The 16,784-nt window shown below is 36.6% G+C and overlaps 1 protein-coding gene across 10 annotated transcripts in view; it reads left to right on the top strand.

The window, feature by feature from the left end:
* The first annotated feature begins 1,505 nt into the window (after positions 1-1,505).
* The window catches only part of LOC131432119 (dachshund homolog 2), a 130,954-nt gene continuing 115,675 nt past the window's right edge, over positions 1,506-16,784 (top strand). For 5 of the 10 annotated variants that reach the window (XM_058598221.1, XM_058598220.1, XM_058598218.1 and 2 more), the window contains exon 1: positions 1,507-3,338. In XM_058598221.1, the coding sequence (XP_058454204.1) occupies positions 2,554-3,338 (785 nt within the window). In that variant the 5' untranslated portion in view covers positions 1,507-2,553. Of the gene's footprint in view, positions 3,339-16,784 lie in introns of all 10 variants that reach the window. The other 5 variants (XM_058598219.1, XM_058598216.1, XM_058598214.1 and 2 more) reach the window with 2 other exon arrangements.

Here is a 16,784-nt window from a genome sequence, read left to right as displayed (position 1 = left end):
ACGGCGCGCAAAATTTTTACCGCTTGAGTTGACCGAATCGTCGCACAAAGCATAACAAGAAAAACCGACACATAGAAACCAAAAATATTTCCAGAGATTGAGCGCCGTGGGATTCCTACTTGTAAAAAAGACTCCGTGATTCGTAATGGATTATTGAATTTTTTACACTTTGAGTATACCCTGATTCAACGGTTATTGTTACTGATTACTATTACACTAGAACTATGAATCATGAGTAATTATAATTGACTAACATGAAGTTATATGTAAATGTATTGACTAACATGATTACCTTGCATATACCTGAATTAAGTAGCAAGCATGGATTCTCCTTCAAAAGAACGATTGAATACAAGAAAATATTCAAGTATTTTAGGTATCTTTGACAGTAGTTCACTAGATCCTTCACGCCGATGAGATGAAATTTATGTAAAAGTATTCACTTGACACGCATAAGAGAGCGCGGTCAAATATTCTTTTCGAATAAAACACTGTTAAAATAAATTATTGGACTGGAATTACTGCCAATATATTTATTTATTTATTTATTTAGTAATATAGAGATTTTGTTTTGCTTGACGATATTTATTCGAGTTTTTTTTTATTTATCTAATACAATTGCATAGAGATTGTGTCAAATGTATTATGTTTAGATCCTCTATTCAGTGTAATGATACATTTTCCATGAACGTATACTCTTATTTTTCAATTCTGATGCTGACACCAAGTAAAATTTCGGTTGATTTGGTTAAAGTTTTATAATTTTGAGTTGCATTTTCAGAATCTTTGTGAAATTCTGCTACAAACACTACTTTTCCGTTCTGAAACCATCCCCGTGGAACAAAACAATAACCGTTTATACATTTCAAAAACCAATTACGGCTCGGCAAAACCAAATTTCAAAATTCTAAGAATACTTAGTTGTGATAAATTTGATGCCGAAAATTTAAGTGTTTTTAGTTTTTCGAAAATCGGTGTAGTTTTTGAACAATTGATCAAAAAACGCGACGCGCGCATTCCGCTACATATCACCTTAACCTCGTAGTTAACAATATGGCATCCCTGCCGCGTACTCGATCGTACAATTTCCATTGAATAACAGCAAAAGGTTGCCTCTCAATTGCAGTAGTCAGTGCTAGGATACACTCCGCTTCGCTGTAAGCTCTCACGTTCTCGGGCACGGTCGCTCTCGCTCTCTGTGTGTCTCATCACCACCCACCGGAAGGGTGTGTGAGTGCGTGTAATAATCAACATACCGCTCTGCCCTTCGCCGAGCGAGCAAAAAACCTCTTTCCACGTACTGAGCTATGCACTGCTAGATGTGACCGCACACACAGCGATAGAGAAAGCATTGGGAAAGCGCACCCGAGAGAGGTAGGCTATGAAATGACACAAAACCATTGTCACTGTCAGTGTGTGCGTGCGCCGCGTTTGCGAGTACCGTCCCGTGTCGTGTTTTTTTCTTGCATGTGTGACGGCGGCGGGCAGGAGCGTTTGCCGTTTGTTGGCTCACTCGCTCTCGCTCAGTTTCGCTGGCTGCATGCAGTATTTTCAAATGGGGCAACCCACGCGGCTGTGTGTTGGTGCGCGCCCCGTTCGTCGTACATATGTAAGATACAGATGAAGTCGGAGTTGAATTGAAAATGAAATGGAAATGAAAATACAACCCACCTATTTTTGTTTCATTTCAATGTTATACGATTAAGTGATTCGTTCTCTAATATATATTTTTAAAACTGTTATTTATTATTCGTGTGACTGCGGCGACGGTTTCTCGTGTGTTTCTCGGTGCTCCGCTCGGTACTGCTGCTGTTTGCCGTGCTGGGAAGAAGGTGCTTTTTGGTTTCGTTTGCTGCTGCTGCTGCTGCGACTTCTTGGCGCGAGGTGTGCAATCCGGTGCGCTTTTCTGCCTGCTGAGTCCGAATGTGTCTCTGCTCGGAACGACGGACGACGGACGACGACAACGGAATCGGCCGTACCAAACAATTCGATTTACCAAAGAAACAAAAACACACAGCACAAAAACAAGGGGAAGTAGTTTAGGTTCTGCGGCAATTGGACGACGCGAAATTGCACCGAGAACAAACGGGAAGAAAACCATCAGAAAACAGTTGAACAGTCAGTCGTACAATTGGCATTCGAGTGGCAGCAAGCCGTGATTCGTACGCGATTTTACCTACGCGACCACCAATCAAATGATGTGACGAAGAAGAAAAGTGACGAAGAAAAGTGTGGACCCGAAAATGTGTGTGATTCAGTTTGCGTTTGTTGTTGGGGGCCAATAATGTGAGAAAGAAAAATTGTCGCCGATTGGTGCAAACTTGGAAAGAAGGGTGCCGCTGAAAATAAATGTGTAATAATTGAAAGAAAATAATGAGAAAGTAGGAGCGTGTGTGAAAATTTGTCGAAATTTATAAACAAGTGCCGGTGTTTAGGGAAGATTGATTGAAAATGATAGTTTGAAGTTGGTGCGTGTTTTTTTTTTTTCATCTTTTCGGCGCTTGCAAAATTACTGATCACTGCGAAAAAGTGTTGCGTGTACGCAAAGATATTATGGACAGTGCAATGGATTCGGCATCGACGGCCAGTGATCACAGTATTGCGTCGTCCAACGATTCCCGTGGTCGCAACCTGTCATCTCCGGCGATGCCCCATACGCACAATGGCAGCGGTCATCCGCTGGACAAAACGCGAACTCCAACCCCGGTCAGTCCGGTGCATCACAACAGTCACGGTACGAGTCTAAATCACGGATCAGGCCGCCAGATGGCCTCTAGTCCCCTGGGGGCAACACCCCAACAGATGATGAGTATGGCCCATCCGCTAAGTCCACCGCACGTGTCAACACCGAATGCGATGGCCATGGTCGGGATGCCACCACGGATGGCCGGAAACCTGTCGCACATTCCACCGCACGGACTTGGACTGCTGAACTCTTTTATGCACCATGCCAGCCCGCTCGATCTGATGGCCGCGGCCCATCATCATGTACCTCCACGGTCATACAACAGTCCACCGCCGATCTCCAGCTCCGATCCAACGGCCAACGAGTGCAAGCTGGTTGACTACCGAGGACAGAAAGTGGCTGCCTTCATCATCCAGGGCGAAACGATGCTCTGTCTTCCGCAGGCTTTCGAACTGTTTCTGAAGCATCTGGTCGGTGGTCTTCACACAGTCTACACCAAACTGAAACGGCTGGACATCGTACCGCTGGTTTGCAACGTCGAACAGGTCCGGATACTCCGTGGACTCGGTGCCATCCAACCCGGAGTCAACCGGTGCAAACTGCTCGCCTGTAAGGACTTTGACGTACTCTACCGGGACTGTACCACCGCCAGGTGAGGCTGGATTTGTTTTGTGCTCATCTCTGTTATATGATTTATTTATCTGCTAGAATCTGTTGTAAACATATTTGGCTTAGACGATGTGGCGTTTGTTTGACTTTTGCTATTCCTTCTGTTCCTGTTTTTTTCTTCTTTGTTTCGTTCCATTTCGGTAGTTGACTTGACTTTCCTGTTGTTTGTTCAATGCTTCCTTTCTCGCGTGGCCGAACTGTATTTTTCTTCATTTCGGAACATCTGACTAATTGCGAAACCTGTTTGCGAAGGTGAACACATTCGGTTGCATGCCGTTACTGTTGCTGCTGCTGCTGCTGTTGCTATTTCATCGTTTAAATTCTATGGGCATAATTTTGAAATATTTTAATCTAGTTTAGTGCACTGAAACTATTAACACCTTTTAGTGATTTCCAACTAAATTGTGAACACGGCAGGATGTGAAACCACGTATGGGTGAGAAAGAAGAAGAAAAAAAACTACACTCAAACGGCCCAGCGGACGATCGGGGCGATTGAGACGGGCTAGAGTGTAATTAGTTCTAATGAAGGACATGTACATGTATATCGGGTACAGAATTGTAAAATTATAAAATTTGCGTGCGGCAGGCAAAAAGGTGCAACCACATAATGCGTACAACGATCGAGTACCGAATGCCGAACACGCATAGTTCGGTGAGTGTGCGAAATTCGATCGTAATTATTACAAATTGAATGTAATTTGATGTTTCATTCCTTGATTCGCTAGTTCGCTCAAACTGCCAGTGCTTCCACAATACACACCTTCTTCTAGTTTCGTCTCCGAATCATCAGTACATTAACAGTTCCAATTGAACTACCACTGACCACTAAACCGTTCAATTCAAACCGCTAAGCGAACGCGAAGTAGCATAGTATTCTTATTTTACTTTTAATTGATAATTGATTACCAAGCCATCAGTTTTTACTGGGCTGTTAACACGTCAGTTTTTTTCTTTCTCATCATCAAACTAGCGGTTTATGTTCATAATCATTTCGACAGATGGAAAAGTTTCTCTGTCGGATGAATTTACATTTGCTGAAAGCAGCAAACGTTTTCAGTTGAGTCCAACTATTTAGTTACCATCGTGAAAAAGAATGTGTTAAATAAAATCCGACCCGTCGTTCCAGTCGTTGCTGCTTAGCTAATTGAGCATAGCACCTTACCGAAGAATCAGTATTGCTACTACACAAGGTAAATCATGGTTATGTTCAACAATTCTTGTTTTCCTGCAGGCTAATGATTGCCGATTAATCATTTTCCTATTAGTAGCCTAGTTTTCTTTTATCTCGTAGGTTTGAGCAACGGTCGGTCGTCTAAAAAAATACGAAAAATATTTCAATAGTTTCTACTTTAAGAGTGCTTAGTGAAATTTTGTTGAAAAGAAAATATTTTTTTTTGCAGTGAAAACTGTTAAAGACTTAGAAACTACCTTTTCAAGCGATTTGTGGCATGAACTAAATTACATTTTATACCACCATGTTGAAAAAATCAGCCCGGGTTGGTGGTTCAATGCATAGGGCGCTGGTCTTACAAACCAGTTGTCATATGTTCGAGTCCGGACCTGGAATAATTTTTAGCGTCAGTATGATCGTAGTACTAGCCATGCAATGATTCTGTACGTTAGGAATCTACTGCGAAGTCTGTTGAAACAGGAAAGCAAAATTCCACAAAAAAATAATTGTATTTCCAGGACTTTGCTTTGAAAAATTTTTCTTCACTTTGTCATCATTGTCATAACATCTTGAAACAGTAACAGACACAGATATTAGTATTTCGGCGAACTATTTGCAACCTTCAGTGTATCTCAAAATAGATACTCTGACGAAGTTTGCAAACAGCACATCGAAAAACTAGCCTCTGGGTTTGTTACTATTTCGTCATATTAATGGTCAAAATAGTGAAGAGTTTTTTGTATATAGCGAGAAAAAATTGAATTCATTTTCTTTTAAAGCCACTTGAAATACGACCCTTGCATGCAAATGTTTCGAAGCCATCATTTTATTAACGTTGGGGATTGAATGGCTTGGTTATGAATCGGCAATTGATGATTCCTTGCCAAATCATCATTCAATTGTCTGCCAAAAGCAAACTTAACTTTCCTTGAAACGCAGACCAACTGAAAGGTTTCGCCTAGGAAAGCTAATAACGCTCAAGTTAAGAAAGCGATTATTTTGTGTACTCAAACGTTCTCTCTGACGGTTTTACAAAAATTCTGCACTTTTTTCTATAATAAAGTTTCTTTTGGCTCAATTGCTTTAGCTTAACGTGGCCGATTGTCTTTTTTAGAGTTTTCTGGATCTTCACGTTCTTCAGATTGTAACGAGGGAGATTATCCTTGGCTGGGATGCTTTGTTGGTGTGCTCTGACGTTACAAATTATCCACTTCTAACAGCACAAAAAAGCTATTTTGCGAAATTTATTTCAGGAAGTCAAATTGTTGGATCAATTGTGGTTCGACTGTTGGAAGTGTGGTTCGCTGGAATCTCGAATCTTTATAAATTTCGGACTGAATTATTTCCAAAAATTAGTTAATTTTTCATCCCTTCGACTGAGAGATGCATATTTCATTAGGAAATGTGCATGCGACTTTTTTTAATCAATAATAAGGCCGAGTGTTGCCGTGATGGAAAATTACGGTTTACTACCGAGCTCTTAATATTGCCACCCGTTCTTGTCTAATCGATTGAACCAATCCGTGCTAAACTGTCAGATAAAAGTCCAAGAGTAAATAGTGAGCCTCAGCCACAGTAATTTTTTAATTTCCTAAACATATTTCAGTAAATAAATCGTCCTCTCCGTATTTGTTCATAAAAATGAAAACAAAACGATGCCATTGAATGTTATTACAATTGTTTACTCATATACTCAAACTTTTTTCAGTGAAAATATTTTCAGTATTCTCCACATCGAAATAAACAAAAAACGGCCGTTAGTGAAAATAAATAAATTGTTGGATATTTTTTGAATTAAAGTAGTCATCTTTCGCGAACTTGTCCATTGAGTAAAGTCCAAAAAATAGTCAATTTTTCATTCCTTCGACTGAGAGATACATATTCCACTAGGAAATGTGTATGCGAATTTTTTGAATAAATAATAAGGCCAAATGTGGTTGTGATGGAAAATTACGGATTTTTTACTAACCTTCTAATATTGTCACCAGTTTATTTTGAACCCCGATTTAATCTCTCTAGTCACGTCACATAAAAGTTCATGAGTCAATAGTTGGCCTTTGCTACAGCAATTCATTCATTTCCTAAACATATTTTAGTAAAAAAGTCTTCCTCTCCGCAAATTTTAATAAATATGAAAACAAAACGATGCCATTGAATGTGATTATTTTTTATACTCATGTACTCAAACGTTTTCAGTGAAATTTTTTTCATCATTCTCCGCTTCTGAAAGTACGAAAAAAACGGCAGATCGGGAAAATAAATTTGTTGGATATTTTTTTGATTTAAAGTAGTCACTTTGAAGAAGTAAGCCACAACTTTAATTGATCTTTCGGATCTTTATAGCTTCCATACACATTATCGTCTGTACTTGTTTTTTTTTTGCTCATACTCTGAGTCAAGTCATTCTTGATGGTACAACGGCTTGTACGTTTTTCATGGCGACATTTTTAGTGTACTTCTACTATTATAATTAAGGCTAGAATAATTTTACCGAAAGTTTTTATCGTGAAAAAGGAACTATGCTTAAAAAAATTCTATGACGATTTTTTCAATACACCCCACACCTAAAACCGCCAAAACAGTTAATTTCAAGAAATCGAATTGTTCGAACGTTTTTATTTATTTATGAGAGGAGTCACTTTAGAGAACACAAGAAGACTTTGATCAATCTTCCGAATCTTTTTAAATTCTACCGAGGAAATTTCACGCATCTCGAACCCATGAATGAATCGCTCCGACTGAAGAGATACGTGTTTCAGTGAGACATGCGTATGCGAAATTTCTAAATAGCTAATGCGACCGAGTATTGTCGTGATGCAAAATTACGAAAAGCGTTACAACTGATATTCGATTTGAACTGATTGAATCACTCAAGTCACGTCGATTTTAACATGGCAAAGCTCCTAAGAGTCCACGGGTGAATAATAGGCCTCAGCAACAGTTTTTTTTTCTCATTTTGTAAATGTATTTCGTGGTTCCAGTGTTTTAATTTTTATATAAAGATGAAATAAAATGGTACCATTGAATGAGATTACTTTGTGCAATCGAACGTTTTTCATAAGGTTGCCACCTGTACGGGCCTTGCCCAGCAGTGTCGGACCTAGGAGAAGCTACCGAGCTGCAGCGCGACCGACCACTTCTGAAGATTGATGATTTAATTCAATCAATCAATCAAAACCATAGTTAATTAATTAACCACTATTGAAATTCTATCAGTTGGGAAACGTGATTAAATGGCGACAGTTTTAGTGCAGAGTTTATGACATTTGCGGTAGGGGTAGAGGAGGCAAAGCGGGGACATTTTGGTTTAATGATTATTTTCACTATTTACATGAGATATTCATTGCATATAAAAATTTCCATTGTCTTTAGCAGGGCTTTTTTGTTCCTTTTCTATAAGGGGGAATTTTTTGTATTCCCTCCACAATTTTTAAAGTAGAAAATGTTGAAGTCATTATATTTTACATTTTACAACACTTTTTTTTGTAAAAAATAATAGCTAATAAATAAATAATAATAGCTAATAATAATAGATTTTATTGTTATGAAAAATTAACCTTGGATTTTAATATACGAAAGAGATTTTAAAGCAGTTTCCAAATTTTAATCAAATTTTGCTCATAAATCTTTGCGCAACTTTGAACTTTACTGTTTGGGTCCATGGCAAAAAAAGATGATTTTCATTCAACCATGAGTCCCCATACTTCATAGAGTGAAAGATGAACCTTTATTTGAGTAGACGTTATTATTTAATTCATCTGCGAAAATCCTCTCTCGCGTTCTCTCCTTTTTTAACTGCTATGGTATGGACAGTATTTATGAGGAGAGTTTAATTCAAATGAAATGTCTTAAAGTCCCATACGTAATTCCTGAATTTCATCCGGCTCCCGGTTCCTGTATTACAAGGTGATAAGTGTTGACATATTTTCAAACAGTCAAATAAGCGACGACTTAAAAAAGTGACGATATTTTCAAAACTGATCTGGAATCTCTTTTGCTATTCTGCTTTTGTAAGTTGTTGGATGATGGGTGCTAAAAATCCCAACCTCCATATGGTTGATGAAAACAAGGACCATATCATCAAGATTGGTATCAACATTAAGTTAATTGCTTGAAAATACCCAAATGAGTCACTGTGATATTTTCGAAATTTGCTTTAGGGGCCTCCACAAAAAAGCCCTGAACTCAACTAATCTTACAATCAATGCTAAACGAAAGATAAACTGGGTTATCGCTAGATGAGATAGAGAAATGAAAAAAGGTTATCTTCAGAGACAGAACTCGAACTTGCAAACCTCCAATCACTAAAACTGTTCTACCCTTTTAACTATCCTGGGATGCGATTAAGCATATCTCACAAGAAAATTCGATTAACAAGTAGTCGAACATTTGCATTTCCCACGATCGACGAAGATAAATTTTTAATTTGACTCCTATCACAAACTTCGCGCAATATTTGGTATATTTTCGTTCCTTTCGTTCGCCCGATTAAGATATATTACATAGTAAATCCGTATATCCTTCTATTGTCGAATCTATCTATCAGTTAGCCAATAGTAAATTAACTAACCAGCTAGCAAAACTACAGGCCAATCCGTTCAGAAACTCAACAAAGTTTATCTGAAGTCGAAATTAAGAAGAGCAGAATTTCTCAGCAGTAACCAAATAACGATCCGAACTGGGAGAGTTGGCATCACTGGGAGTGTGATGCAGTGTCCTGGTGCTGCTCTCAAAAAAGTATAATTTCAAGGTGTTGTTTGATACGTATAGTTAAAAATTAGGTTGAAATAGTTATTTTGAGTGATAGTGCAGGTGTATCAAGTGTGTGTTTAGTAGTGAGAGTGCTATTTATTGAATAATATTGATCCGCTAAACTAAAGATGCTCAAGTGGCGGATACTGTGAATTTGCTGCCCTAAATTTCAACGATATTAACCTGTTAACCGATCGAATCGCTGTCTGCATGTCATTTTCGATGTAGTCGAATTTCTATGGAATGTGTGAAAGTTTACAAGTCGATCGTGTCATTCAGACTGAAGGTCTAGGGTTGGTCTGCAGCGGACCCATTCTCGAGTGGTTTTATTTTATTCTTTCGGTGGTCGTGTTTCATCTCGCGTTGCTGACAGCAGAGCGAGCAGGAGAAAAGGAATACTGGTGAGATCGTTTCTTGCAGATATTTTATATTTTTCTTACTCATTATTTTTGTCCTGGGTATCGAAAATCAGGTTTTGTTGAGATCATATTGTTTACCAAAACATAGCCGGATCTCTTTCCCTTCCTGCTAACAAATCTCCTATCCCGTGATGCTCGTGGAGATACAGTGGTACCCGCGGTCTCAAGAAACAACGAGTATCGGACTAACATTCCTTCCTTTCCCTCAGTAGCACTGCCTTTGGTCGTAGCCAGTGTCGTTATTGATCATTTAATAAAAAGTTAGGAGTGAGTGGGTATGTACAGTGAAAATGATTTGCTTCTCCCAAGCTTCATTTTGTTGGTTCATTGTACATTTCCACTCATTCGGTCAATCGCGAAGTGCAACTACGGGCGATCAACTTCAGCTCAGCTCAGCTCAGCTCAGCTCAGCTCAGTAACCAAATAACGATCCGAACTCTAGATAACTCATAAACCAATGACAGCTTGTAACTGTATTTATTTCTTTTTTTCTTTCGTGATTATTTTTACACTGAATCATTCAAATATATCATAAACAAACTGTTAACATTACACTGCGAGATTTCCTGTTGTTACAATCATACGAATTGTCAGGACAAGGTTGGGTACTACAACAAAGTATTGCTTACTTCGAGTGCCTTTTAACTTGACCCAAAACTGTTCTTCAAGCTCCTTTGCTATAACACAACTGACATCGAGATTACCGAATTTCCTAGAAACATTTAACAATAAAATAAGATTCCTAAGGATTGAAACACAACATTTATATAAATAAATTCGATTTAACAATTCAAATACACATATTTCTATCAGAATGTCACACTGTGATCTACATAATCGCTCAATCCCGTGAAGCACTTCCTGACATTTGCGGTGGAGAAGTGTAATCCCGAGACTACAAAATAAAAATTCAAATCGTCTTACCAGTCTGACAGTAATGACAAACAAAACATATCTCATTTCTATTTCATTGTCCGTGAAGACATATCCTCTCTGTGAGTTGAATGCAATGACGTGCCAGCGATTATAAAAAAGCTTTGTGATGCGGGAATTCCAAAACTATCTGGAGCAACTATCTTTCCTCAGCAAAATAAAACAGCATCTCTTTTCCTTCCGATTTCATTTACGCTTTCAATAAGGTTATGTTTTCACATTGTTCTATGAAATACAATCTGTATGTTATCCAAATGACATCTGATAAATATTAAAATTATATTAGAATAAGCTTTATTGATTTTTCACTTAGCTTGTATATGATATTCTTATGCAATTCAAAGTGGTTATGACGATTCAAAATTTTTGAACATATTTTAGCTTTTCATTGCACTTCCATTACAGTTTATATGTTTTCATGTGTATTTAATGAAATATTGCTACGTTCGTTCCATATGACTCATCTACAAAATGTAAACTTTGTAATAGAATGAGTTTAATCGGATTTTCACTATTTAAATGAGATATTCTTTGCATAGATGAATTTTTATTGTCTTTAGTAATTCGTATATTGTTCAGAAGATTTATTGTCTTGCCCCATGTGGGGGACAAAGTGAGATACTTTCTCAAATAACACTTTATGAATATTTGAAAAACGTCAACAATTGATGGTCAAAAAATAATCGGATCGGTTTTTCCTTTTATATTTTTAAAACATAGTTTGTAAAATCGTTGAGCTTGTGTTGATATGTCTATGAAACAAATTAATCAAAGTGGTTGAACAAAGTCACAATCGAATTTATCTCGAAATATTCATATAGCAGCAACGGTCACAACAAATATGTAAGAATACATTCAAACAAAATGTAACATTGATGTCTGTCAAATGAAAAGCGTAGCCGTGCTAAGTCTCTCATGATGTCAATTTTCGGTTCATTATCTTTAATTTTATGTTATGTTTAATTCTCTATCAGCCGGTGGGTAAAACAACACGATTATTAAATGAATATGCTTCAGGATCAAGTAAACATTTTCAGTAGGTCTTGCTTTTCAATATCTGCTTTTTGCTTTACCAATAATCTATTAAGCAATCTATCACATCACTTGAGGCAGAGGGTTCAAAATGATATCCGGGTAGAAAATCAGAGTTACGAACTTTGAAAGAAATGCATTCTTCAAGTAACGCATTTTCGAACCATGATTAATTTTCATGGAAGTTATTGCTCATGATTTCATGATAAGTTAAAATGATTGGTTTCATGATTTTCTAATCATGACAGCAGATCATGTACCTTTTCGACTTCTCACTCTTGAAAACGAGTTTTACTGCAAGTGCCAACATTTCCAGAAAAAAAAATTAAAATTACACATGACTTAAATCCAAAAATGCCGTATGTTCTTAGGCGGTGACAGACTTTCTATATTTATTAATCAATAATGCCATTATGTAGGCTAGGATTAGAACATGTTCGATGTACGCTGTACCAACTCGGTGTTATTGTGGAACTGTGTCTACTAAAACTCAGGTTGCCGGAAATTGTATACGAGTATGCACGGGAAGTATAGAAGTATAGAAGTATAGAAGTATAGAAGTATAGAAGTATAGAAGTATAGAAGTATAGAAGTATAGAAGTATAGAAGTATAGAAGTATAGAAGTATAGAAGTAAAGAAGTAAAGTTTTCATCCAGTCATTGCAAATCTGGACTTAGCTATGGTGACTTCAGTTCAAACCAACTAAAAATCGTCTATCGAAACATAAACATAAATTGGATTTCAGTGTGTTGTTTTGACCAAAATTTCGTAAGAATTTCGGTTACTACAGAGCTCATTTTTAGAATTCAGTTTCAGTATGAATAATTCAGTTTCGGAATACAGTTACAATTTCAGGTTCCAGATACAGATTTCAGTTTAAAATAGAATATTCTGTTTCCTGCGTTGTATTACCGGAAAATGAGAAATGACATTCTGACATAGAAGCGACATAATTAGTCGGTTCTTTGCTAAGCCATCATTTTTTTTCTCAAAGAATTACTACGATATTATTGGCATAAGTATAAAAAAACCACGCATTTTATAGGTGACGTTATTCCACATACGACGCATGGAAGCGTGATTCACTACGTAGCAGCACGTAAAAATGTATAAGAATTTATGCCTTATATCAAGTTGTAAAAATTATGTCATTATTGAGTTGCATACGTCGGGTTCGTAGAATGTAAATTTACTTGTTTTTTTCAGCTGCGATTTCTTTCATTCAAAATTTATATCAAAGTAAACAATTCCACTTATTCGGCCTAAAACTTGACACCATCTTCGTAAAAAAAATTGCAATGCCGACCGGAATGTTTGAGTACGTGATTCTGTTTACAGAAATCCAAACTTTCAATATTACATAGTAAGTTGACACATCTGCCAGAAAGCTGCTGATGTCGATAAAAAAAAACAAAAAATGTCACAAAACCAGAAATTAAAATGATTTACCGACCGTTTATCAACATTTCTGTGTTTGTTGCAACGAATTTCTAACTAATTTTGTGAAATATTTCCGGTTCCGACGATATATAAGTGTTACAACCGTTGTATCGAAGACGATTTATTCGGTTTAGACAGCTGCAAAGGGATCATTGATCAAGTTCGAAGAACGTATTACAGATACTTCCGGCTTTGGAGATATAGTGATATAAATGACGTAACCGACAAACTGCACTTCACTCATTCGTTCGATTTTGTTGGAGATACTCAGAATGATTTCGATAGTGTTGCGCTTTTCATTCAACTGAAATTTTATGGTATTTTCTGAGAAAATTGTTTTCTATAAACACAGTTCACTCACATGAAAACATTTTACGATCTCGAGTTATGCGTTTCCAGTCGACTTCTGACAAGCTCTGTCTCTAATTTTACGCAAACACGTTCTGAACGAAGTAGGCCTTGGAATAATTGAAACGTTTCTAAGCGATTATATATCCCAACCGACGCAGAAACACACACTGAGGAAAAAGAATTTGTCAGTTTCATAAGCGAAGAAAGAGCCCAAGCAACAAATTTTGTTACTGCAACTACTTATTTGGAATAATTGTTACTTACATGTAACCACCGACAAGATTCAACAAGCACAGTTTTGACTAGTGACTAGCGACATATTGAATGAAGATCAGTTGAAATTTTGTTAAAACTACCTAAAAATAACTTATTTTTATGTAAATTTTACACAACTTGTCATCAACAACAATGTAAATAATAAATTTCTAACCATGATAGAAATCAGCATGGCATTTGAAATTACAAGTTATGCAATGAACATGTTTTACAACGAACTTCAATCAGTCGAGCAACATTCTATTCTATATGAATAACTTTCATCGCGCCTTCAAATAAACTTTGTTAATAACAATTTATAATACCAAAAAACCATAACGTCAAATAGAAATGTTCATATTCCAATTGATTGATTTTGAATCCACAGTTTGCTGTCCTCCGATGCATTGAAGTAAAAAGGATATTCAAGAACTTATTATATTTTTCTTAGAATATGTTAAAGTAAATAATGTAAATTCATGTTATATTTATGTTATAGCAGTAATCGAAGCACTTATGCATCACTAGGCAACAACAAATATTTATTTCAGTGCAATTTCATTACCATGACGCAGCGACAAACAATCGATAGTCATCTGAATTCGTGCTTAAATTGTATGTTAAAATCTAGTCATATCTATGTTACCGCTATATCAATTCACAGTATCGATTTGCACATACGCTTCCGTCTTCTTAATGCTTTCGAAACGTGGAATAACTTTACTTTAAACTAGTTACTAAAAGCATAGTTTTCGTCAAATAAATGTTTAAATGAAATGCCGGTAACTCAATTTTAGCATCTGAAACCAATTCCAAACATAAGCTAACATGTTATGAAATAGGTTTGATGCTACGTAGCTCTAACCAGTACCATAATGTAACTCGTTTGCGCTTTCGATTCGACATAGTCCATACTAAGACTTTCGAAACTAGTTGCGATGAAATTGAGAAGAAATTCAATCCCGTTAAGTGTTGTGAATTTTCATAAGCAATCTTCTAATTTTGTTAATTGCACTCTTTAATTCAACGCTTCATCTTTTTCTTACAATATTCAGTGATAAGTCTCTTTGTCATTCATTTTTTATGTAAATGCGAACAAGGCCGGAGCTTTTCGAATCAGATGAAATTTACTCAACAGATATCAGAGTCACATTATAAGCTTGAAATCGTCAAAAACAGAAATTTTTTATTTCAGTATATATTCATTTATGCTGAGAATATCTCTAAAAGGCTCAAACATAGTTGGGTAAAAAAATGTTCGTTGAATATCTAGTTTCAAGTCTCGTCGAATTTCATAAAAAACTTAGCACTTAGCAACGGAGGAGTGAGCAAACCTTATATAAAAACCAGGTTCGAAACTGACTCGATTTTCAGTTCAATAACGTTGAAACTACCCTCTCAGCAGGCCGTTCTATTGCACAAAATATTCGTTCAGTTTGCTGGAACGGTTTGTTGTTGTTTTTTCTCATGCAAAAATAGTGTGAAAATTAGGTGTTACCTTTAAATAGAAAGAAAATTTGTTGTTATTCTACTTGAAGTAGAAGTATTGTGCAGGTATGTAGTGTTAGTTTGAACAAATAAGTGGAAAAAACTTCAGAAATTATGCAGTAAAACTAGTCCAACGAGGCTCCAACTCCTCATGTTAAAAATGGTTCAACAATGGACCTCTGTCTGCCGGGTTTGTTGAACGAAAAAATGGCATTCGGTTCAACGGTCTGTTTCAAAATCGGCCTCCCGTTTAACGATTGTTTGGACTTTCATTGGACCAATGATCCAACGTTTTTTTCTAAGAGGGTAGGTTCGAAGCTGGCTCCAAACAAACGGTTTGACAGCAGTTAGAGTGTAAACTAGAAAGCGAAAACGACAATAACGAACAGCACGACGCCGTTGAAGCTCTCAAATGTTTGAAAACTCAACGCCTACTCTAATGCATGATTTAATGCGAGAGAACTTATGACTTATTTATGCATTCTTCAAGGAACGTGTATTTCTTGCCGAAAGAGTTAGCTGATTTAAGCCTTGTCTTTGAAATAACCTCGGGAATCCGCTCTCAAAATTCACCATTGCGAAGAATGGGTAGAACTTAATCGTGAATATCTCGAGTTGTACTAAACGCATTAACATAATTCTTTTTCCATGCCATCAGGAATATGATCAGCAATTCATGATTAAATTTCCAACCGTGTGAGGAGATAACCATAAATAAGTCAAAAATTAGGTTTCCTCAATTTTTTTGAAACAATGAGGAAACCCTGTATCAGTACCTGCGTAGTATTAAACCTCAAACGCTCAGCTTACGATCTCGTTCGCTTTTCGGAAGTCGTGTCGAGCAGTTTTCAACTAGCAGAATCAACAATAGATTAACAGTAATCGTATTCAGCTGCTAGATACTGGATCTGGATTCGAGATTGGAATTTTGGATATTATTCTGGAACAAAATTCTAAAACTAAATTTCGAAACTGAATTCAGAACCTGCATACTGGTCCAGCTAAACATAATACCAGGTTTGGCACCTAGTTTCGGAGTTCAGTTTCAGAATTTAGTTCGAGATTACAGGTTCAAAAATAACATTATGACCATAAAACTGGATCCTTATTCTGAAATCTAAAATTAGTTGATTATATTTTGGAAGTGAATTTATCTCTTTAATTTATATTCGGAATTTAAATCCAGAATTCTGATTTAGGATTTTAACTTCAGAATTCTGAAACAAAATACAAGATATGAATTTTTGATTTGGAGTTGGAACTTGAGTTTTCAAACTGACTTCTGAACCAAAATTTTTAGCCTGAGCTCAGTTTCAGTATTTAATTTCTAAATTCAGTTTCAGTATTCAAGTTCGAGAATTCAGTACCTGTATGCTGAAACTAAACTCGGAACTTGAAACTAGATTCTAGAACTAAATTCAGTTTTTTTATTCATGTTCTGAATACAAGTTCAGAATTATTCAGAAACGAATTCATTTTCATAATTGTTGAATTAAACTAATGAACAGGATTGATGATTTGAATTTTGAGCCTGTTCTATATTTCGAATTTGGTTTTGGAATACCGTTTGAGCTCCCGAGTCCTG

The sequence above is a fragment of the Malaya genurostris genome, chromosome 2 (genome assembly GCF_030247185.1).
Source record: "Malaya genurostris strain Urasoe2022 chromosome 2, Malgen_1.1, whole genome shotgun sequence".
NCBI lineage: Eukaryota > Metazoa > Arthropoda > Insecta > Diptera > Culicidae > Malaya > Malaya genurostris.
Note: the sequence above shows the minus strand (reverse complement) of the source record. Positions and strands in the feature narration are given on the sequence as shown.